Source organism: Mesoplodon densirostris, chromosome 3 (assembly GCF_025265405.1).
Source record: "Mesoplodon densirostris isolate mMesDen1 chromosome 3, mMesDen1 primary haplotype, whole genome shotgun sequence".
NCBI classification, from domain to species: Eukaryota; Metazoa; Chordata; class Mammalia; order Artiodactyla; family Ziphiidae; genus Mesoplodon; species Mesoplodon densirostris.
Window position 1 is genome coordinate 159,513,242 of NC_082663.1, and position 23,398 is coordinate 159,536,639.

Below are 23,398 nucleotides of genomic sequence, written 5' to 3' on the forward strand. Positions count from 1 at the left end.
TGCTATAACTAACCCAACTTGGTTCATGCTCTAAGGGTTTCCAATTGATACAAATAAATCTTCAGTAGAAGTTATTCCTATTCAAGAACTTTTGGAAGTTTCTTTTCAAGATTTACAAAGATCAAATTCTTTTCCTTCAAATTGTCATCACCTTCACTGTCACTGCCCTGGTCCAACTACCATAATCTCTTGCCTGCAGTAGTCAACAGCTTTCTGAACAGTCTCCAACCACCATTCTTGGTCCCTCTTCAGCCTACTCTCAACGCAGGACCCTGAGTCACTCAGTTAAAACCTAAGCCGGATTATTATTACCACTCCTGTGCTCGAAACCCTCCACGGCCTCCTACCCCTCAGACTAAAAGCCAGGGCTCCAAACCCTGGCAGGGCCATCTGCGTTCTGCCCACTGGGGCCTCGTCTACTCCTTTCTACTGTTCCCACCCCCTTCTCTCTCTTCCCGCCGCACCTGCCTCCTGTGATGCTTCCATCACACCGGGCACAGCTCCCTGCTCTCCTGCTGTTCCGTCTGCCCAGAATATTCGACCCTGGAACCACTTGGCTCCCTCCCTCCAATCTGTCTAGTCTACTTCTGTAACCAAGCAGGACCCCACGGGGTCTTCCTGGGACAGACCCCTTCCCCATATCCTCTGCTGCATCTCCTCTCTGAAGTACCCAGCTAACAGTACCTCATGGATATTTCCCGAGTTTTTCAGATGCTAAAAACCACCACCAAATGGAAGAAATTAACTACTTGATGATCATGAGCACGTAGCCCCCAGACCTTCTGGTGCCTAAGGATTGATAATGTTAACTGTCCTGTTACCTCGCCATCAACCAATCAGAGAATTGTGCATGAGTTGAGCACACACCCTGTGCCCCCGCTCCCTCACCTGGCCTTTCAACATGCTTTGCTGAAACCCTTCGGGGGTTTCTGGGGGCATGAGCCACCCGTTGCCCTTGCATGGCCCTGCCATAAACCTTTCTCTGCTCCAAACTCCAACATTTTGGCATCGTTTGGCCTCACTATATGTCGGGCACATGGACTTACGTTCGATAGCACTTCCACCCCAAGATCCCCAACCCTCTTTCCCCCCGCTTAGCTCTATAACCATCTCACATATTCATATTTTACTTATTTTTGTTAGTTTTCTGCTTCCTCCGCCAGAAAGTAATTTCCACTAAGGGAAGGGATCCTTTGCGGTTATTGCTCACTGGTGCACCAACGCTTGTTTGATTGAAACGTACCGAATAAATGAATGGATGGCAAAGTTCTACTCACCCATGCCGGGGGCTGCCATAAGGATCCTGGAGACGACTACTTGCGTGATGGCTTGTTTGGCAGCGTTTGCCGACTCGCCCAGGCGGTTCCCGTTTTCATCTGTGACAGGAATGCCAAGTTTGAGTTCTCTAGAGAGCAAGACACAGGCAAAGAAGTTCAAAGGTGCCTTCGTGGAATGGCTGGAAACAGTACTGAAGCTGTGAAAGCCCAAGTCCCTACTTAATCCAAAAATCCACTCCAGTGTCGTTTTTGGCACTAATAAGTCTATTTTTAAAACCACAAACATGTTTAATCCTCGTGTGATAGACACACAAGTAAAATAATGCTAGTAAACTTTGTAAAAAATAAAAAGGTGTAGCATTTTGAATAACAATAGGACTCAACAGGTGAATACACTAACTTAGAGATAAGGCTGATTTCTAAGCTCATGTGCAAATTTGAGCAACTTTCCAAATGAGAGATAGATATAATTATTAAAATATAGGGCTTCCCTGGTGGCGCAGTGGTTGAGAGTCCGCCTGCCGATGCAGAGGATACGGGTTCATGCCCCGGTCCGGGAAGATCCCACATGCCGCGGAGCGGCTAGGCCCGTGAGCCATGGCTGCTGAGCCTGCGCGTCCGGAGCCTGTGCTCCGCAATGGGAGAGGCCACAACAGTGAGAGGCCCGCGTACCGCAAAAAAAAAAAGTAAAATAAAATAAAAAATAAAAAATAAACTAACTATACAGACACAGGAGTCACAAGTACACGGAACTATTGGATATTTAACTATGGTCACTACTGCTACAATGACAGCTCCTACTGTTACCCTGTTTTTCGTTATCCATTCCAAAATGCTTTTTTCTCATTTTCTCTTCTCCTTTAATTTTTGCCAGCACTAAAAAATACTTCCAGAGATATAGATTAATATTATTTGAAACTTCAAGAGAAAATTTGGGGGAACGGGGGAAGAACCTATTGTACAGAAGAAGTTTTCTAGGCATATACGTAAGTTTGAGATCTATTTTTAAACTTTTTATTATACAGAGGTAGAAAGACTATTCTAAACCCCATAAGGCCATCAGCCTGCTTTAATAATCAGCAACTCAGAGCTGACCTTGTTTCATCAATGGACCCACCCTCGCCCCCAAAACCAGATTATTTGGAAGCAGATCCCAGATCTCATAAAACTTCATCTGTAAATATTAAAATAAAACAAATTTATTTAAGTTTCAACAAAGCAGATTATTTATTATAAGACCCTACTGTCAAGCACAAGTCTTCTCTAAGAGGGCATATTAACCTTACCTTTGCCTCATTAATGGAATATTAATGCAATTAGCAGCAGCTACCGCAGCGAAGGGAACAAACCGTCCTATGAGCGGAGAGACATGCTGCAGAAAAGATAATTCCAAAAGCAAGATCTTATTTTTCCTGTAGTACTGAATGCAAGTACTTATTTCTTCTTGAAAACCTCTACAAATGCAGAGTCCTATTTGTATAGAAACTTGGGCCAAGAGTACGTTCAAAACTTGGTTTCCTAGAGGTACTTTTCTATTTCCAGCCTGGGCGTACTGGGACAAGGCAGACTTCCAAGATATTTTGATGGCTTTATGTGGCTGATGGAGCAGGGGCTTTGGAGTCCCACAGTCTTGGGTTCAGATGCTGACTCCTCTACCTCTTCAGGGGAGTGCCTGGAGGTACCCAGCCCGGCACCCAGCCTCTGGTGGGATGTATGGGTGGGTGAGCATTTAGCATTGAATACACAGTGCCAGGTACAGACCAGGGTCTTGGCAGATGTTATTAGTGACACTCCTTCCCAAACGTATTGAAAGATATACTTTAAGAAAGCAGTCGAAGATAATGACTATAATAAGAGAGTCATAGGACTTGAACTATTTTGAGAAATTAACAGAGAGACTTAGAGCCAGGCAGGTGAGAACAAATTAAGAAGCTTTACTGTTATGGAAATAAAAATCTGAGTACCTTGGTTAATGCATTGAGTCCTAGAGCTGTTGCTACAGCACCTGTTGTTGCAGAAACATAAGCTGTTCCCAATTCACTGAAAAGAAGGAAAATAGTACATAAACAACAAGTGTATGTCAGAAAACTCAAGCCCAACATTTTTGGAAGAAATGAAGATTAAGAATAGATTCCATAAAACATGACACAAAAGAACTTATCGAAGAAACAGAAACAGGCTCACAGACATAGAGAACAGACTTGTGGTTGCCAAGGGGGAGCGGGGTTGGGGAGGGATGGATTGGGAGTTTGGAGTTGGCAGATGCAAACTATTATGTATAGAATGGATAAACAACAAGGTTCTACTGTATAGCACAGGGAACTATACTCAGCATCCTGTGATAAGCCATAATGGAAAAGAATATGAAAAAGAACGTATATATGTGTAACTGAATCACTTTGCTGTACAGTAGAAATTAACACAACATTGTAAATCAACTATACTTCAATAAAATAAATTAAAAAAGGAGATCCCACAAAACAACATTCGTCATCACTCTACAAGTAGAGATATTCAGAGAAAAAGCAAGCAGACCCATACAAAAATGGCATTCTTCACATAGAACCTAACTACCACACCAAATGAGTAGACATAGAGAACATGTATACGTGGTGGGGTGGGGGGAGATGGAAGCAGGGACTGTGCAGGGAGCTACAAATGTGGGAAAATGCATATTAGGTTAAATATTTGTAGCATATTTGCTTAAATAAAAAAAGACTTCTCAAAATATCACTATACATACTGAAAGTAAAAATGCAGTGCTGACATTCTAAAAATGACATCTTATGGTATAAAAATACCATAAGTCTCATCCTCAAAATACAATTAAGCCCAATCAGTTCTCTTTTATTTTAAAATAAATTTTAATTCAAGGATTGGATGAAATGAAGGTGTGATCAGCACTGCTGGGTTGCAGATTTCAATATTCTTTGTTCCCTAGGATGATAATAGAAGACTACAGATGGTCAAAAGAAATTTGAGAGTTAAAACAAAAAAGAAAATGCTTTGAAGTGTTATTAAGTTAGGCTCAAAGTTTTGGTTAACTAATCATTTTAGCCTATCTGAACATCTTTTCACAGGAGGCAAAATTTTAAATCCATTCACTTTCTTTTGGGTTCCGGAGGCGTCCTATTTTAAAGACAAATCAGATATAAAATTCCCCTGGATTTCTGCAGAGATCACACTGTTGATTCTGCTACTTTTGATGTTGGTATCTGTCTACACCCACAGGGTGGATGGGGGTACAGTGTGTCATTTCACACAAGCCAGCCCTGAGCTGCCTGCTGTGTGTTCTGCGGGGGCAAGGGAGGGGATGCGCCCTAGGGTGTGGGAGCCATGTCCTCCTACCAGAGCCACTAACAGCATGGATAATGTCTGAAAAGGCAGGCTGCAAAAAACCGTTACCTACATAGAAAGGGAGGAAAAGAAACACTACTGAAAAACAGGCTCCCTAGGATTCCAAACCATATAAACCATTTGTACGAATATACTTTTTTAACCAGGAGAGCAACACCAGCGAATCAAATGAACCCCAGAGAAGTGCAGAGGACAGTTAAATCTTCCAGTCTTACTTTACAGTGAGGGGAGCATCTCCACTTCTGTTGGTGTAATTGACCACGGCATTGAAGGACTGGTTGATCCACTGCCAGAACAGCACTGCCGGTGTGGTCCTGAAACAGAACGATCCATCACATACCCACCAGCGCTTGTGAACTAGCCGCATACAGAATGGACAACGTGAGCATCAGTAACCAGAGAGGAGATGGACTGGAGAAGGGAGAACGCTGGGTCCAGGACTGTGTGTTCTGGGTCAAAGGCCGAGGACCGGTGTGGCTGGGCAGATTTTTATCTTGTCTGATTCTCAGTTTCCTCATTCATTAGATATGGATAGCAACAAACTCAGAGGGTTAGGGTGAGGATGGAGCTAACTTATTTAAATTTTATCTTAAATTTGTAAGGAAGCCCAGCAAAGAGTAGGCACTCAATTAATGTGATTAATGTTAGGTCCCTTCTCTTAGGGAAAAAAGCCATTTGTAGGCTATTTCTGGTCCCTCCTCACTACATATATAATGTATAAGCCTATCTGTCTACACCTACACCTATACTTATACCTATATCATATGAATGGATTAAACAGAACCTGCTTAGAGGATCTTTTTATTTTCTTTCTCATTTTCTTTTGGGTCTAAGATTTAGGGAGAAATTCAACCTCCTTTTGTGCAAGAAGGAGAGTTCTATTCAACAGAGGGAAAAGGTAAAACAACCCCCAAGAATTGCAACATTTATACAAAATGAAACTCCACATGAAATGACATTTATTTCAATAAAACCACTCACATAAAAAAATGTACTTTAAGCTTCTGGAATATAAAGCAAACAAACTGTCGTTACATTGCCAGAACTCACCTATAGAATGTCATCATACAACCTGTGATGGTCATGTTCATTGGAACCTGAGCTGACATCCTTCCTATCAAAATCATCTTTTCACCAGTGTCGGGATGAAAAGCTGAATCATAGATGTACTTTGCTCTCCATAACTCATTTTCTGTGAGACCCGGAGGAACAATTCCTTGCCTAGGAAAACAGCAACAAATAACATGGCAATTATTCATTCCAAATATCTCACCAGTGCTCTAAAGACACGTAGCTAGAATATTCTCAAGTTTATGTTTACCTAGAACATCTGTGTCTGGAGTGACAAATCTAACTATTACAGAGTCAGGGAAATTCTAATAATACAGAAGACAATAAACACTTAAAATGAGCATGTCAAACCCATAAACCTCAAATTGCCCATAATTTGGAAAAACAAAAGCATCTTGTATAATAGGGAAGTATTCAACTTTGAAATATTCTTTGTTTAAATGGCATTTAAAAATGTACTTTGAACTCTGTAAATGCTAAGATATTTTTAACTCATTAGACAAAAGCTGTAGCAATCAGAATGTGAATTCATTTTTAAACCTATAGTTTGAAAACATAGATAAGAAAGGCTCACTATGTTTCCTCTGTATCAAAGAAACACATATTCATTGCAAGAAATTTAGAAAATACAGGAATTCATTAACACAATTAAAATCATTCAAGCCTTTCCCAACTTAGCACCACTGGCACTGCTTTGGTAAATGCCCTTTCAGGCTTTTATTGGATCTATTATACATGAATTTTTAATTTAAAGGCATTGTATCAAATCACATTTTTTATTCAATAATATTTTGTAAACATTTCTCTATATCTTTAGATATTCTTCTATATCATTTGTACTGGGTTGTATAGTGTCCCCCCTAAAATTCTTGTCCACCTGGAACCTCAAAATGTGACCTTATTTATAAATAGGGTCTTTGCAGATGTAATTACATAGTTAAGATGATGTCATGCTGGATCGGCGGGGGCGGGAGGGAGCAAATCAAATGATTGATGCCTTTATACGACCAAGTGCAGCCACACAAAGAAGGACATGTGATGACAGAGGCAGAGATTTGAGTGACGTAGTTACAAGCCTAGGGCCACCAGAAGCTGGAAGAGGAAAGGAGGGATTCTGCCCTAGAGCCATCAGAGGGAGCAGGGCCCTGCCAACACCTTGATTTCAGACTTCTAGAGTCTGCAACTGTGAGAGAATAAATTTCTGTTGTATTAAGCCACTCAGTTTGTGGTAATGTGTTATGGCAGCCTTAGAAATTATACCAATCCCCTACTGTTGGACACTTTAATTGCTTTTAACCTTTTCCATTGGTACGGGATAAGGAAGTAAATATCCTTATAAATAAAACTTTTCCCACATCCAAGATTATTTAGAAAGAAATGAGTACATTTGCTGTTATGTAAAATATTAAAACTGTAAATATATCTTTTTTCCTTTTTCTCTACTTGAGTATGTTTTTTTTAATCCTCAGCAGCAGTAGCATTATTATTATTATTATTATTATTATTTTGTGGTACGCGGGCCTCTCACCGCTGTAGCCTCTTCTGTTGCGGAGCACAGGCTCCGGACGCGCAGGCTCAGCGGCCATGGCTCACGGGCCCAGCCGCTCCGTGGCATGTGGGATCTTCCCGGACCAGGGCACGAACCCGGGTCCCCTGCATCGGCAGGCGGACTCTCAACCACTGCGCCACCAGGGAAGCCCCATCATTATTATCTAGGTGACCTGTTGTATTCTTTATACAATGTGGATAATTTTGTTTAGTTATGTTATCTGCCACCCTGAAAATTTTTATTATTATGCAGTCAGGTAGGAACAAATGGGAAGTTTCTGCCTAGAAAGGCGTGATGACCCAGTTCAGGATTATAGGTATGTTCACCTATATACTTCTTTGCATTTTCCTAATAGTTTTTTTTTTTTTTTTTTGGTCACAGTTTTAATCTATTGGAAATTTATCTTAAGATATGAATATGTGAAATTGCTTAATTTTAGATTCCAGTTGGCTGGTCTGCCCTTCCAATACCAAGATTTCAATGTTATATTTACCATCATGAACTTTTGTGAATGTTAGGCTTGATTTCTGGACTTTCTACAGTGTGCCCATCATCTACACCTCCTGCTGCCAAGCCCACCATTTTAACTGAGGGTCCATTTTAATATCTGGTAGAGCGATGATCCTTCACTCCACTACTCTTCGTCTGCTTCCTCAAAAGTGCCTTAGTTACACCCAGTAATTTGTTCTTCCAGATAACTCTTAGAATTATTTTGTTAATTTTATAGGGGATAGCAATTGTATTTTGACCAAAACTATATTAAGCTGAAGAGAACTGCTATCTCTACAGCAATAAGACTTTCTATCTAGGCCTACCACGTATTTCTCCAGTTACTCAAAGGCATCTTTTAATGTCGCCCAGTGGTCTGTACTTGCCTCCTACTTCTGGGTAAGTTAATTCCCAGGTATTTTATTTATTTATATATATTAAAAAATATATGTATATATATATATAAACATAATTGTTCTTAGGAATGAAATTGAAAAATACTGTCAGAAAACAAACCTACGGTTACCAAAGGGGAAAGCATCTCTTTTTGTTTCCTATGCTCCCATAACATTAAAAGAAATTAAATCTCTTTATTAAGGTATCATTTAAATATTATAAAAGTCATTCATTTAAGTATACAATTTGATGAGTTTTGAAAAATGTACACGGTGGTGTAACCACCTTCAGAATCATGGTATAGAATATTTTCACCTACCCAAAAGTTCCCTCAGACCCCTTAGGAGTCATTCCCCCACTTCCTGGCAACCACAGATCTGCTTTCTACCACTACAGTATTGCCTCTTTGAGAATTTCACATGAATGGAATCATATGAGTGAGTAGTATTATGTGTCTGGCTTCTTCAACTTTGCATAGTGCTTTCAGATGCATCTTTGCTGTATCAGTGACCGGTTAATTGCTGAGTGGTGGTACTCCATTCAGTGAATGAACCACAGGTATTTATCAATTCTCTTTTTAGCCATTCTAGTAGGTATAAAATGGTATCTCATTGTGGTTTTTGTTTTGTTTTTCATTTTTAGACTTTACAATGTATACTCTTTTCTTTCAGTTTTGTTGAGATATAGTTGACATACAGCACTGTCTAAGTTGAACGCATCCAGCATAATGACTTGACTTACATACATCATGAAATGATCAGCACAATAGTTTAGTGAACATTCATCATCTCATACAGATACAAAATTAAAGACATAGAAAAAAATATTTGTCATGCTGATGAGAACTCAGACTTTACTCTCGTAACAACTTTCATATATAACGTACAGCAGTGTTAATTCTATTTACCATGTTGTACATCACATCTCAAGTACTTATTTATTTTATAACTGGAAGTTTATACCTTCTGACTGCCTTCAGCCAATTCCCCCTCTCCCAACCCCCACCTCTGGTAACCACAAATCTGACCTCTTTTTCTATGAGTTTGTCTGTCTGTTTGTTTTTGAAGTACAATTGACCTACAACACTGTTAGTTCCTGGTACACAACATAGTGATTCAGTACTTCTGTACATTTCAAAATGATCACCACGATAAGTCTAGTTACCATCTGTCATCTTACAAAGATATTAAAATTATAGTTATTGACACATCTGCACACTGTACTGTGCCTCATGTATACCTGTGACTCATTTATTTTGTAATTGGGAGTTTGAATCTCTTATTCTCCCTCACCAATTTCTCTCCTCCCCCCAACCCCCTTTCCTATGGCAACCACCTGTTTCTTCTCCCTATCTATGAGTTTGTTTTTGTTTTATGTTCATTTGTTTTATTTGTTAGATTCTACTTATAAGTAAAATCATACAGTATTTGTCTTTCGCTGTCTGACTTATTTTCACTTAGTATAATACACGCAAGTCCATCTGTGTTGTTGGAAATGACAAGATTTCATTCTTTTTTATGGCTGAGTAAGAGATGTTTTACATATCTATATATACCACATCTTCTTATCCATTCATCTATTGATTGGTACTTACGTTGCTTCTATGTCTTGGCTATTGTAAATAATGCTGTAATAAACACAGGGGTACATATCTTTCTCTAATTAGTGTTTTTGTTTTCTTTGAATAAATACCCAGGAATGGAATTGCTGGATCATACGGTAGTTCTATTTTTAATTTTTAAAGAAACCTCCATATTATTTTCCATAGGTGGCTGCACCAATTTACATTCCCACTAAAAGGGCAGAAGGGTTCCCTTTTCTCCACATCCTCACCAACAGTTGTTATTTGTTGTCTTTTTGATTCTGACAGGTGTGAGGTGATATTTCATTGTAGTTTTAATTTGCATTTCCCTAGCAGCTAATGATGCTCAGCATCTTTCCATATGCTTACTTGATATTTCTATATTTTCTTTGGTTTAGTGTCATCAGCCTATTCAAATCTTTTCACCATTTAAACAAATTGGGTTGGAATGAAAAGAATTCTTTATCTATTCTGGACATAAGTCCTTTATGAGCTATACGTTTTTCAAATATTTTCTTCCAGTCTGTGAATTGCATTTTTGTTTTCTAAACAGTGTCTTACGAAGTGGAGAGACATATCTTTTCCCTTATTGTTCATGCTTATGTCTTATCTAAGAAACCTTTGCCTATCCCAAAGTCATACAGATTTTTTTTTTTTTTTTTTTTTTTTTTTTTTTTTTGCTGTACGCAGGTCTCTCACTGTTGTGGCCTCTCCCGTTGCGGAGCACAGGCTCCGGACGCACAGGTTCACCAGCCGTGGCTCACGGACCTAGCCGCTCCGCGGCATGTGGGATCTTCCCGGACCAGGGCACAAACCCGTGTCTCCTGCATCGGCAGGCGGACTCTCAACCACTGCGCCACCAGGGAAGCCCTGTTGAGGATTTTTTGTGTCTATGTTTATGAGGGATATTGATCTGTAATTTTTGTCTTGTAATCCCTTTGGTTTTGCTATCAGTGGTCTCATAAAATGGATGAAGAAGTCTTTCCCCCTCTTCTATTTTCTGAGAGAGTTTGTGATGGAATTGATATAGTTTCTTTCTGTGAAGAAATAATTTCTTTCACCTGTGATGCTAATTAGCCTTGGAGATTTTTGTGGGAAAGTTTTATTTTTATTTACTTTGCCATCTTGTTCTTTGTTTTCTATTTGTCTCATCTCTTCCTTGTTTCTTTTTTTTTTCTCTTTCCTTGCCTTATTTTGGATTGAGTCAATTTTGGTAATTTATATATTCATAGAAGGCTAGACATTTCACTAATATTTCTAAAAGTTTTAGCAAAGAGCTACATAGTAGGCTTCATTTTAAAAAAATTATTTATTTAACTTATTTATTTTTGGCTGCGTTGGGTCTTTGTTGCCGCGCATGGGCTTTCTCTAGTTGTGTTGAGCAGGGGCTACTCTTCATTGCGGTACACGGGCTTCTCATTGCGGTGGCTTCTCTTGTTGCAGAGCACGGGCTCTAGGCGCACGGGTTTCAGTAATTGTGGCTCGCGGGCTCTAGAGCGCAGGCTCAGTAGCTGTGGCACACAGGCTTAGCTGCTCTGCTGCATGTGGGATCTTCCCAGACCCGGGATCGAACCCATGTCCCCTGCACTGGCAGGAGGATTCTTAACCACTGCGCCACCAGGGAATCCCCTTCATTTTTATATTTCTATTTCTCACAGGCAACTTTCTTATCCTCCTGTTACATATTTTGAGTTTTATTTATTTATTTATATTGACTAGACGTGCCAGAGGCTTATCTTTCTCTGGGCTTATCAGAGAACGAGTTTTTCATGTATTTTTCAGTTCTGTTAATTTCTGACCTTAAAAAAATGACCTTCTCTCTGTTTTCTTTGAAAAACAGTCTATATAGTGGTTAACAGCATGAACTCTGGAGTCAGACTGTCTGAGTTTCTATGCTGGCTCTGCCACTTAACAGTGGCAGGACTTTGACTTTTCTGCCTTAGTTCTTTCATCTGAAAAATGGGCATAACAAGAGCACCTACCTTCAAGGGTTGTTGAGGCTTAAATGAATGCACATGAAGTGATTCAGGCAGTATCATTACACAGCATGTGCTATTGTTATTTTCTTTTTATTATTTTGTGCTGTTCTTTAATCTCTTAAGCTGAAGTCTCAGTTCATTTGTTGTAAGCCTTTAAGGTTTGATCAGAGAGACATGTAAAACTATAAACTTCCACTCAGAGTACAATTCTGGCACAATCCCTTACGTTTTCATATTAAATTTTCTCATTATTTTTACTTTGTAATTTTACTTTTGGTTTTTCTTTTTGTACAGTTAAAGGAAAGTACTGAACAATTATGACGTGATTAATCAAGTTCTGTCTGTATTTCTAACAGTCTTTTCTTTGTATATTTTGATGTAACATTAACTAGTTCATGAATACCGAACATGGTCATTTTATAAATATCAAATTTTTCTGATCTATTCACTCTGAACTGAATTTTGTCCAATTTTCATATAGCTTCCTTTTTATTTGAAGTAACCTTCGTCCTGCTTTGTAATGTCAGCCATTTTTATTACTTCCCTTTGGATTTATACTAAAATAGCACGTTGGTATCCCATGAGGACTATAGATTATTGGTATTCATATTCCTTGAAGGTACACTGTACATGATACTTCCTTGACTCCAACTAACCCTTTGAGCTATTCTCCTCTGAGAGTTCACAGCTAATTTGTTTCTTAGTGGGTAGGAGAACTCTGGGGTATTTCTTATCCATTAATTCACCAATTGGTTTTACTGATGAATATATAGATAGATATAGATATAGATATATAATGAATGTAAGAGCAGACATGATAAAAGCAGCATTACCTCTAATCCCCAGTGGAGCAATTTATGACACAGACTTTAAGGGTTTTATATTCCCTAAAAGGTGAAGAGAAAAGAAGGTGAGGTGCTCAATGATTCTTGAAGGAATTTTTCCATGCACAATGACCTCATACAGAGATAAGTCATGTAGCTAGCAACCCTCATGCATTCTGATTGAGATGCCATGTCACTGTTGAGCTTTTTAAGTGTTTTTACACAATTGTAAAGCCTCTGATTTTAATAGAGGGTTTTAATCCCTTTTACACATACTGTTATTACTAAGCTGTCTGGCCTCCTCCATCTCGTTTTACGTTATTTTAAAAGCTTCTATGACAGTTTTTTCGTTTTACCTTTAGTTACACTTATTACACTGTCTTTGTTTTTATGCCTTTGGGGTTTTAGAAGATATATACTAAGATTTAACTTGACTAGTGGTTACCATTAAGATTCTCAAAACTGGGCTTCCCTGGTGGCGCAGTGGTTGAGAGTCCGCCTGCCTATGCAGGCGACACGGGTTCGTGCCCCAGTCCGGGAAAATCCCACATGCCGCAGAGCGGCTAGGCCCGTGAGCCATGGCCGCTGAGCCTGCGCGTCCGGAGCCTGTGCTCCGCAGAGGGAGTAGGCCACAACAGTGAGAGGCCCATGTACAGCAAAAAAAAAAAAAAAAAGATTCTCAAAAGCATTCTACAATACGTTTCTCTAACATGGTAAAGACCCAAACCATACATACTTTTGAGTCCACCTCCTATTTAAGATAAATATTTGGTATACTTTTAATTCCTCTTCCTTTTTTTTAATTAAAAAAATTTTTTTTGATACTACAATCTAGGGCTTTAGATTCAGATAGCTATTACTATTTTTTACAAAACACTTACAATTTCTTTTTGCCTATACATTGCTTTATAACTAGAAATGCAACAACTATTTCTATTTTAACAGTTTTGACATTCGTCACTAGTCTATTTATATTACACCTTCCTTTTTTTTTTTTTACTGTAATACAATATATAACAAAGTTTACCATCTCAACCATTTTTAACTGTACAGTTTTGTGGTACTAAGCATATTCATGTTATTGTCCAAATACTGCCACCATCCATCTATCTCCAGAATGTTTTCATCGTCCCCAACTGAGACTGTATTCATTAAACAATAACTCCTGATTCCCCGGCCCCCTAGGCCCTGGCAACCACCATTCTATTTTTCGTCTCTATGAATTTGGTTACTCCAGGCACATTATATAAGTAGTATTGTACAATAATTTGTCCTCTTGTGACTGGCTTATTTCACTTAGCATAATGTCTTCAAGGTTAATCCATGTTGTAGCACGTGTTAGGATTTCCTTTTTTTTTTTAAGGCTGAATAGTATTCTATTGTGTGAATATACCACGTTTTATTTTGCCATTCATCCATCCATGGACACTTGGGTTGCTTCCACCTTTGGCTATTATGAGTAATGCTATTATGAGTAATGCCACTGTGAACATGGGTGTGCAAATATCTGTTCAAGACCCTGCTTCCAATTCTTTTGGGTATATACTCAGAAGTAGAATGGCTGGATCATATGGTAATTCTATTTTGAACTGTTTGAGGAATCACAATATACTACGGATTTCTTATTTTTGAACTCAATTTCTCCTGACCTCTCAAGAAGGATTTATGAGGAGTTTATTTCTGATGTTGTTATGTATTTTTCTGTTGCCTCTGTAAACAGAGACACTCTGGTATAAAATTCCTGGGTTACATGCTTTCTCCTGGAAACTCGGCACATGTTCCTTTACTGTCCTCTGGCACTCAGTGCATAGATAAGAAGATTGAGACTTCTCTGTCATTTGTTCTTTTTTAATAACTTTTTTCCCCTGTTTGAATGTTTATGAAATTTTTAAAAGTTGCTTTGTAGAAAAAAGAAAAAAAAAATCTCCATATGTGGGTCTCTTTGCCTGAAACAGGGTGAGCCTAATTTGTGGATGTTTGTCCTCATTACAGGAAAATTCTTTTATCTACTTACTATGACATCTTTCACATTTTTCTAGTTTCTCCTTGAGAAGCATCAATAAATTATATCAATAAATTATCAATATTATAATGTATATATCAATAAATTATATCTCCATCCTCTAGCCCCCTGAAATATAATCCTTTTCACACTTTCACCTTTTCATCTGTATCAGGAGTTGACAAACTACAGCACACGCCTATTTCTGAATGGCTGGTGTGCTAAGACTGGTTCTTCCATTTTTAAAGGGTGGTGAACAAGCAAAACAACACAGAATGAGACTGTAGGGCCTGCACTGCTGAAAATATTTATCATCTGGCCCTTTGCAGAAAAAGTGTGCCGACCTCAGATCTTCATCCTTGGAGAGTGACTCAGGTTTATCCCCAGCATCTCTGTTTCCACTTTTTCTCGGTACCATTGATGTCATTGCTTCTCCACCACTGCCTCCAGTGAAGATTTTAATTTTGCTCTTACAAGTTTAGGGGCTTTGCAATCTCTTTTATGGCTTCTTTTCAACTCCTCTAGCTGTCTTTACATCTCCACCTCTCCTCATTTTATGGCTTCTTTTCAACTCCTCTAGCTGTCTTTACATCTCCACCTCTCCTCTTTTTATGGCTTTTGTTCCAGAATCATGGAACACTGACTTGCCGGAATTCTGAAATGCGCTTCTGCTGCCTTCCTCTGCCTCGTTCCTCAGGACTTGCTCGTAGGGCTCCATGATCTTCTGCTTCTCATGAGCCCTCTTTCTGCACGGCTGCACATGCTGAGACCTGGCCAGACTCAGTGTTTGGTAACAAAGTTTATAGACTGCCCTTGGTGGCCTCACTGACATGTGACAGTTAAATACGTACCTTGCATGGATTATTCTTGGCACGTTTAGGCTCATAGCTCCCACTAATCCAAATCTCAGCTTCTGGCTGACTTTCCCTGAGAGCAGGAGTCAGCAAACTACTGTCTGTGGTCTGTATGGCTGGCTAGCTAAGAGTGATTTTTACATCTTTTAAAGGATTGTAAAACAACTAAACAAACAAAAAGCCCTAGAGGGCTTCCCTGGTGGCGCAGTGGTTGACAGTCCGCCTGCTGATGCAGGGGACACGGGTTCGTGCCCCAGTCCGGGAAGATCCCACATGCCGCGGAGCGGCTGGGCCCGTGAGCCATGGCCGCTGGGCCTGCGCGTCCGGAGCCTGTGCTCCACAACGGGAGAGGCCACAGCAGTGAGAGGCCCGCGTACTGAAAAAAAAAAAAAAAAAGAGCCCTAGAAAACAAACAAACAAGCAAACAAACCCCCAAGACACTAAGAAGAATAGGCAGAACATGCAGAATAAGACAGAAATCCTCTGTGGTCCACGAAGGCTGAAATATTTCTTATATGGTCTTTTATCAAGAAAGCTGCGGGCCTCCCTGGTGGCGCAGTGGTTAAGAGTCCGCCTGCCGATGCAGGGGATACGGGTTCGTGCCCCGGTCTGGGAGGATCCCATATGCCGCGGAGCGGCTGGGCCCGTGAGCCATGGCCGCTGGGCCTGCGCATCCGGAGCCTGTGCTCCGCAACGGGAGAGGCCACAACAGTGAGAGGCCCGCATACCGCAAAAAGAAAAAAAAAAAAAAAGAAAGCTGCATGTCCATCAACAGATGAATGGCTAAAGAAGATGTGGCATACACACACACACACACACACACACACACACACACACACACTGGAATACTACTCAGCCATAAAAAGGAATGAAATTCTGCCATTTGCAGCAACATGGATTGACTTGGAGGGCATTATGCTAAGAGAAATAAGTCAGACAAAGAAAGCCAAATACTGTATGATATCATTTATATGTGGAACATATACATACATATGCAACAAACTAGTAAATGTACCAAAAAAGACACAGGCTCACAGATATAGAGAACAAACTAGCAGTTATAGTGTGGCGGGGCAACATAGGGGTTGGGGAGTGGGAGGTACCAACTATTGGATAGAAGATAGGCTCAAGGATGTATTGTACAACACGGGGAATATAGCCGATATTTTGTAGTAACTGTAAACGGAGTGTAACCTTTAAAAATTGTATTAAGGGCCTCCCTGGTGGCGCAAGTGGTTGAGAGTCCGCCTGCCGATGCAGGGGATACGGGTTCGTGCCCCGGTCTGGGAGGATCCCATATGCCGCGGAGCGGCTGGGCCCGTGAGCCATGGCCGCTGAGCCTGCGCGTCCGGAGCCTGCGCGTCCGGAGCCTGTGCTCCGCAACGGGGGAGGCCACAACAGTGAGAGGCCCGCATACCGCAAAAAAAAAAAAAAAAAAAAAAAAAAATTGTATTAAAAGATTAAATAAATAATAAAAAAAAGAAAGTTGTGACCATTGCCTTAGAGCATGTCTCTTCTCTCACCTCACGCCTGGCTCTTTGAACTGATGGAGTCCATCCCAAACCTACAGACTGTGCCACCAGCATCCTTCCCATCTGAGCTACTATATGTGGGGTTTATACACTGGGGCTTAATCTGAGAAGAAGCAAACAACCTACCCTAATTCTTGACGACTTGCTTTTTGTAAGATTCAGTCTCCATCTGGTGACAGAAAGTTGCGGATGCAGGTGTGGTTGTATTGGCAAGCAGAAGGCAGGGCTCTAGAAAGGGGACCTCATGGATTGGCACCTGTGAGTTGGAGGGATGGCTGGCTTATTTTCAGGTTACTACGAACCCTGGATATCTGTGTTAAGGGTCAACAGTGGGGAATGAAACACATCTTCCTATTTCTTACATTTTTTTTTTAAAAAGGATTCGATTGCAAAAAAAAAATGTTGAAAAATCACTAAAGGAAGGTTTAAAGACAATAGGCTAACATGATGATCTATTAATATATTAAGCCCCAAAGCATACTTGTTAATGTTACCTGTAATCATGCACTACTTTCCTTGCATCCTCTAGTTGTTCGTTGGTTAACAGAATATTCCTGGGGTCAGTTACAGTGAAGAAATGATTGGCTCGTCCAATGAAAGTGCTTTGATCCCATCGAGGTTCCTTGATGTTAATGTTTGGTGGAAGTTCTCCAGACATTGTCCTGGACTGTAGAGGGTCAAAAGGACAGGCCTAGTTAAGACTTACAAAATCACTACACATTTAGAAACTTTGTAGTCACACTAATCTTCAAATAAAGAATTATGTACATTCCTATTTATGAAAATAATTTTGCTATAAATGGCAGAAAGGCTATTTAAATCCAAAGCTAAATTTGTCTGTAAATCTTAATTTATCTTAACCAAATTTCAATAATTTCCCACATAGTTCTTTTTATAAGGACATAGTATTTCATCATCCCTTACTCTGGAAATCTATTCTTCAGAAAAAAATAAAAAGTTAAAAAGTTAAAAATAACATCAACAATAATAGGGTCTGAAGTCTGAAACACTTTTCCTGGATGAAAGAACCAACGTCAAACTACTGCGGCATTCTGGTTTACTAAATTGGTTTTTCCTACAAGTAGAAGTGACTAATTATGCAAAAAGGCTTACATGCTAAAAATTCTACAATTAAAAAAAGATTCAGATTCATTCAGCCTTATTCAGCGTATAAACCACCAATCAAAAATAAAAAATTATCCTCCTCAATCTAACAGAGTCATAGTGGGAAAAACACATTTTGACAACCCCATAAATAGTAATAACATAGAGCATATTATTTTCCTCATAAAATACTTATTTTCTGGCTAAGAACCATTACTTTTTTCTAAAGTAACTAGTTTCTTTCGCTGAGTAATATATGCTTATTTTTAGAGCTGCTTTGTATTGCTGTAATACATGCTTATTGTAGTATTTTGAATAATATAAGCTTATTGTGGAAAATAAAGAATAAAGAAACAAAATCTGCTATAATTTAGCCCTGCTGAAATAACCATTGTTGATGTTTTGATATATTTCCTTGCAGACATTTTCTATACATATTATCCTCTAACTAAAAAAATAAAGTTGATATCCTACTCTATATTTTAATATCCTGATTGTTTCCTGCTGTACTTATTTCACGAGCACTCCCTATGACACTAAATATTCATTTCAGGTATTTAGCAACACCTTCAACCTTTATGTTATTTTCAGTTTTTCCCCATGAAAAATAATGCTGTATATTTGCCTATTAATTTTTTCCCTCATAACTGGTGACTTCCTTAAACTAGATCTATGTGATATTAGCAGGTCAAAGAATCTTATCACTATTAAGACTTCAAACAATTGCTTTCTCATACCTCTTTCCTCTTTCTGTATTTCTAATATTGGTTCTTTTTTTTTTTTTTTTTTTTTTGCGGTACACGGGCCTCTCACTGTTGTGGCCTCTCCCGTTGCGGAGCACAGACTCCGGACGCGCAGGCTCAGCAGCCATGGCTCACGGGCCCAGCTGCTCTGCGGCATGTGGGATCTTCCCGGACCAGGGCATGAACCCGTATCCCCTGCATCGGCAGGTGGACTCTCAACCACTGCACCACCAGGGAAGCCCTCTAATATTGGTTCTTATAGTGGCTTTCTATTCCAGGTATTTTTCATTAAGTTATTTTTCAGTGCTTCACTAGATCATTGATCTATTAAGATGTCAGGTGCAGTCACCTGTCATTTGAACTTTATCAGAATCTCAAATTAACACATTTCACGGCCCACTGGATCAAAATCAAGCATATTAGGCCCAGAGATGTGAGGAATCTAGTATATGTAAAACGGCTGGTCAGTGAGAGTAAGAAAGTAAAAATCAGCCCCATCAGGCTGGGATGACAAACACAGATAAAGTCAGCTGCAAAGCTGACAGGAAACCATATTTCTCCCAAGGTCACACTGAAGCTAAAAGGTGTCCTAACAACCCCCTTCTTTGGGTGACCACTGCTTTCTTATCTCATTGAGAAACCTTGTTCTCCACAATCACAGACTGTCAGAAACTTTGTTGTTTGAAATCATACTAGGAAGAATGAATCATCCCACTTTGACACAGAAAAGGAGCCTGGATTTCCAGCCCAGATGCAGAGTTTCAGATTAGGGAGTTTCTGGACACAACATTCCATGTCTTTTTCTTTTTAAAAAAAATTAATTTATTATTATTATTTTTTTGGCTGCGTTGGGTTTTCGTTGCTGCACGCGGGCTTTCTCTAGTTGTGGCGAGCGGGGGCTTCTCTTCCTTGTGGTGCGTGGGCTTCTCATTGCAGTGGCTTCTCTTTGCTGTGGAGCATGGGTTCTACATACATGGGCTTCAGTAGTTGTGGCAGGCAGGCTCAGCAGTTGTGCCTTGCGGGCTCTAGAGCACAGGCTCAGTAGTTGTGGTGCACAGGCTTAGGTGCTCCACAGTATGTGGGATCTTCCCGGACCAGGGCTTGAACTTGTGTCCCCTGCATTGGCAGGAGGATTCTTAACCACTGCGCCACCAGGGAAGCCCCTTCCATGTCTTTCTTAACTCTGTAGTTTCCAAGGAAACTTTGTAGTTTCCAGGTCATGGGCTACTTCACAGTTCAGATCTTTACACCCAGCCCTGCTTTGAGCCAATCAAAATATTGCTTCATTAAACTTCCCTAAGTTCCACCATTCTCCAAGATGCTCTGAAAGACCTATCTTTTCCTTTGTTGGTGAGACACTCCCAGTTCCTCCGGTGTGTGGTCTCCCTCATTGAAATACACATGACTTTGTTTAACTAAGGTTTGTCCCTGCTGGTTTTCAGTCAGCTGGGCTATGATAAGAGAAGTGTCTAAATTTCAAATTAGGACACCTCTAAGTCATGAACGTCAAGTCCAGGGATGTAAGGATATAATGCACTTCAAAGAGCTGTGTCATTGTATGAAGAAATGTCTCAATTTTGAATAAGAATGTATCAAATGTATTATTTATAAAACATACAAAAAGTAGAACAAAAACTCGAATTCACATCCAGGAGAACAGTTTTCAGACTTGTGTACAGGGACCTAGGGCTCTGCTGAGGCATGTTAGTGACCTGCAGGGAGTGGAGGGGATTCAAGCAGGTGGGTTCTGAGCCCCTGAGTTTATAGTCAGCTAGAGCAGGTCTGCTTTCATCTGCTCTCTACATCTGGGTTTTATGGCAATGATCATTTAAAGGGAGGGTTCTAATGCTTGGGGCGGGGGGGGAAGAAAAAGTAAAAACAGAAAAAGTTGAAGATCACTATAGGAGAGGACAATCTGAAGATCTATGAGATGATTCATAAAGGTCCAGAAGGTTTCAAGCCTTTTTTTTCACTCCAGCTTCCTAAGTCAGCCCTGGCATCCATTTGATTAGTGCCTCTTCAACTATGTGAGGTGAAGGACCTGCTTTGGTTGTTCTAATTTCCAGTCCCATCATGAACCAATACTTTTGTAAACTATATTAAAAATAAATTTTGAAAAAATGAAATAAAAAAGTGGGACACGTATAAAAGCCCCCATTTTTTATTATTAGGTTCAGCAGATATACTAGAACTCTATCATATTGTTATGAAAGTTCCTAAATGCTTACCCCCAATTTCTGTATTTTCCCCAATATGAGGACACTGGCGTCGTCCAAGGGTCATAATTTGAATTTACACTTAGGCGTATAGATCACAATTTGTTTCTATACTTAAACGTCACCAAATAAATGCTACATATAATCATGTAACTAGAAAAGACAGATAATCTGGTCTAACTCACTTCTGTTTTTGAATGGACCACTAGAAGGTATAATTCCTACCCTCTAGTAGATCACAGATTAAATACAGAACAGATGAAATTCTGACCAGGACACAACTTTTAGCTTTGTTTTTTCTTTAAGGTCTAGAAAGTGCTCCTACCTTTAGTGTTCACTGACTGGGCACCCACCATGTGACAGATTCTTGGGCTAAATCAGTGAACAAAAGACAAAAATTCCTGCCTTGGTGGAGCTGACGTTGGGTGTTGGCAATGGAAGGGTAGACAGACAATAAACAAGGTAAGCCAAGTATCCACTATATTAGTAGGTAATAAATGGTTTGGGGAAAAATCACAATGGGAAGCATCATGAGGACAGACTGCACTTTTAAACAGGGAAGTTGGGGTAGGCCTCATTGAAAAAATAACAATGGAGCAAGATCTAAAAGAAGTGAGGAACTGAATCATGTGCGTATCCAGGGGAGCAGCATTCCAGGGAGAAGGAACAGACATTGCAAAGACCCTGAAGCAGGTGTCTTCAAAGAACAGCAAGAAGGCATGCAACTGGTGTGGAGAGAGGAAGAGGGAGGGAGACAGGAGATGAGGGGTCAGAGAGGTATGGGGAGGCGTTTAGTTGGAATCACACTGTTTGGCGCCTCGTGGCCACCGTGAGGCCTTTGCATTTTACCCTGAGGGAAATGGGAGTCATTGGTGGGTTCCAATCAGAGGACTAAAATGATCTGACTTACAACTTTAAAGGATGTCTCTGGCTGCTGTGTGGAGAATGCAGTGGGGCTATAAGAGTGGATACAGGAAGAGCAATTGTAAAGCTCCTGCAGGCATCAAGGAGAGGGCTGATGGTGGCGCAGGTGGTAGCAAGGAAGGGCAAGAAGTGCTGACGTTCTGGATATTTTGTTGACGGAGCCAACAGGATTTCCTGAAATCTTGGATGTGGGGAGTGAGAGAAAGAAAAGCCATGGCTTCTAAGATGTTTGACTGGAGGAGGAGCAGGGGTCAGGGATCAAACAGCAAGTTCAGGTTTGGATGGATGGAGTTTGTGATGCCTAGGGAACTTCCAAGTGGAGATGTCCAGGAGGCAGTTGCATACAAGAGTCCAGAGTTCAGAGGAGAGATTTAGTCTGCAGATCTTCATCTGTGAGCAGAGACGACTGAAACTCATGCAATGGGACAGCAACAGGCATGTGAACGTAAACAGAGAAGAGATCCAAGACCTCCAATGTTAAGAGGTCAGGAAAGACTAAGATATAGCAAAGGAGGCTGAGAAAGAGTGACCAGTGGGTAGGAACTCAGCAGAGTGTGGTGTCCTGGAGGACAGGTGAAGTAAGTCTATCTGTAGTCCCATCGGCCAAAAGGAAGAACACCTTGGTAGTTGGTTACTCCCATCTTGGGCTAGTGAAGAGGGGGATACAACTCCTGAAGGGCCATCTAGGGAATGGGAACGGTGCAAAGATGGTTATCTTGGCAAATTCTAAAACTTCTTAGCAATGGTGATGGCAAGTAGGGAGTGAATGCACAGCACATTAAATGCCCCCTCTCTGGGGCACTGTTTATTCCTGCAAGGCCACCAGCACAGACTGGTGGTCCCTAACCAACAGAGTGCATTGAAATCACCTGGAGAGCTTCTGAAAAAGACAAATACTATCCCCCTTCTAGAGATTCAGACCTAGGAGGTCTTACATAAGGCTGGGCATGTGATTCTGCAGGCGCTCTGGGTCTGGACCTCCAGCTCTCTGGGCACCAGGCTGTGACTCTACATGAAGCTGGGAGCTGTTTCCTTCCCTGCATCTTTCTCTGTGCTGCCTATGCCTTCCCCCAGGCCTGAGCAATCTGCAATGCTTCCCAGCGGATATCTGATACTGATTTTTTCTCATAAAATTAAGTACCAAGCAATATATCTTCCTTTTAAAGTATAATTCTCACTATTTCCCCTTCACACTTTATATAACAATAGCACGAACAAAAAATTAAAATGTAGCTTTCATAGAATTCTAGTTCTTAATAATAAACCATCTCCAATTTGTTAAATATAGGGCAAACTTTAGGTCAAGCTGTTGAAAATATGATCTGGTTTCACAACATGGTGCTTCATAAAATAAAAATGTTCTATTGCATAAGAGCTGGAGAGGATCTTAAGAATAATCCACCCAATGTTCTCATCATATAGGAAACAGAGGCACAGAGGGGGAAATAACTTGTCCAGGGTGTGCTCCTGGTGCTGGTGGCAGAAGGAAGTGGGCGAGG

The 23,398-nt window shown here is 40.3% G+C and overlaps 1 protein-coding gene across 4 annotated transcripts in view; it reads right to left on the minus strand.

Annotated features, from left to right (window-relative positions):
• SFXN1 (sideroflexin 1) overlaps positions 1 to 23,398 on the minus strand; it is a 44,965-nt gene that overhangs the window by 12,251 nt on the left and 9,316 nt on the right. For all 4 annotated transcript variants that reach the window (XM_060094928.1, XM_060094927.1, XM_060094926.1 and 1 more), the window contains exons 2-7: positions 17,407 to 17,579; positions 5,685 to 5,855; positions 4,850 to 4,948; positions 3,242 to 3,317; positions 2,564 to 2,649; positions 1,278 to 1,405 (exon numbers count right to left, since the gene is read on the minus strand). In XM_060094928.1, the coding sequence (XP_059950911.1) occupies positions 1,278 to 1,405; positions 2,564 to 2,649; positions 3,242 to 3,317; positions 4,850 to 4,948; positions 5,685 to 5,855; positions 17,407 to 17,570 (724 nt within the window). In that variant the 5' untranslated portion in view covers positions 17,571 to 17,579. The remainder of the gene's footprint in view (positions 1 to 1,277; positions 1,406 to 2,563; positions 2,650 to 3,241; positions 3,318 to 4,849; positions 4,949 to 5,684; positions 5,856 to 17,406; positions 17,580 to 23,398) is intronic.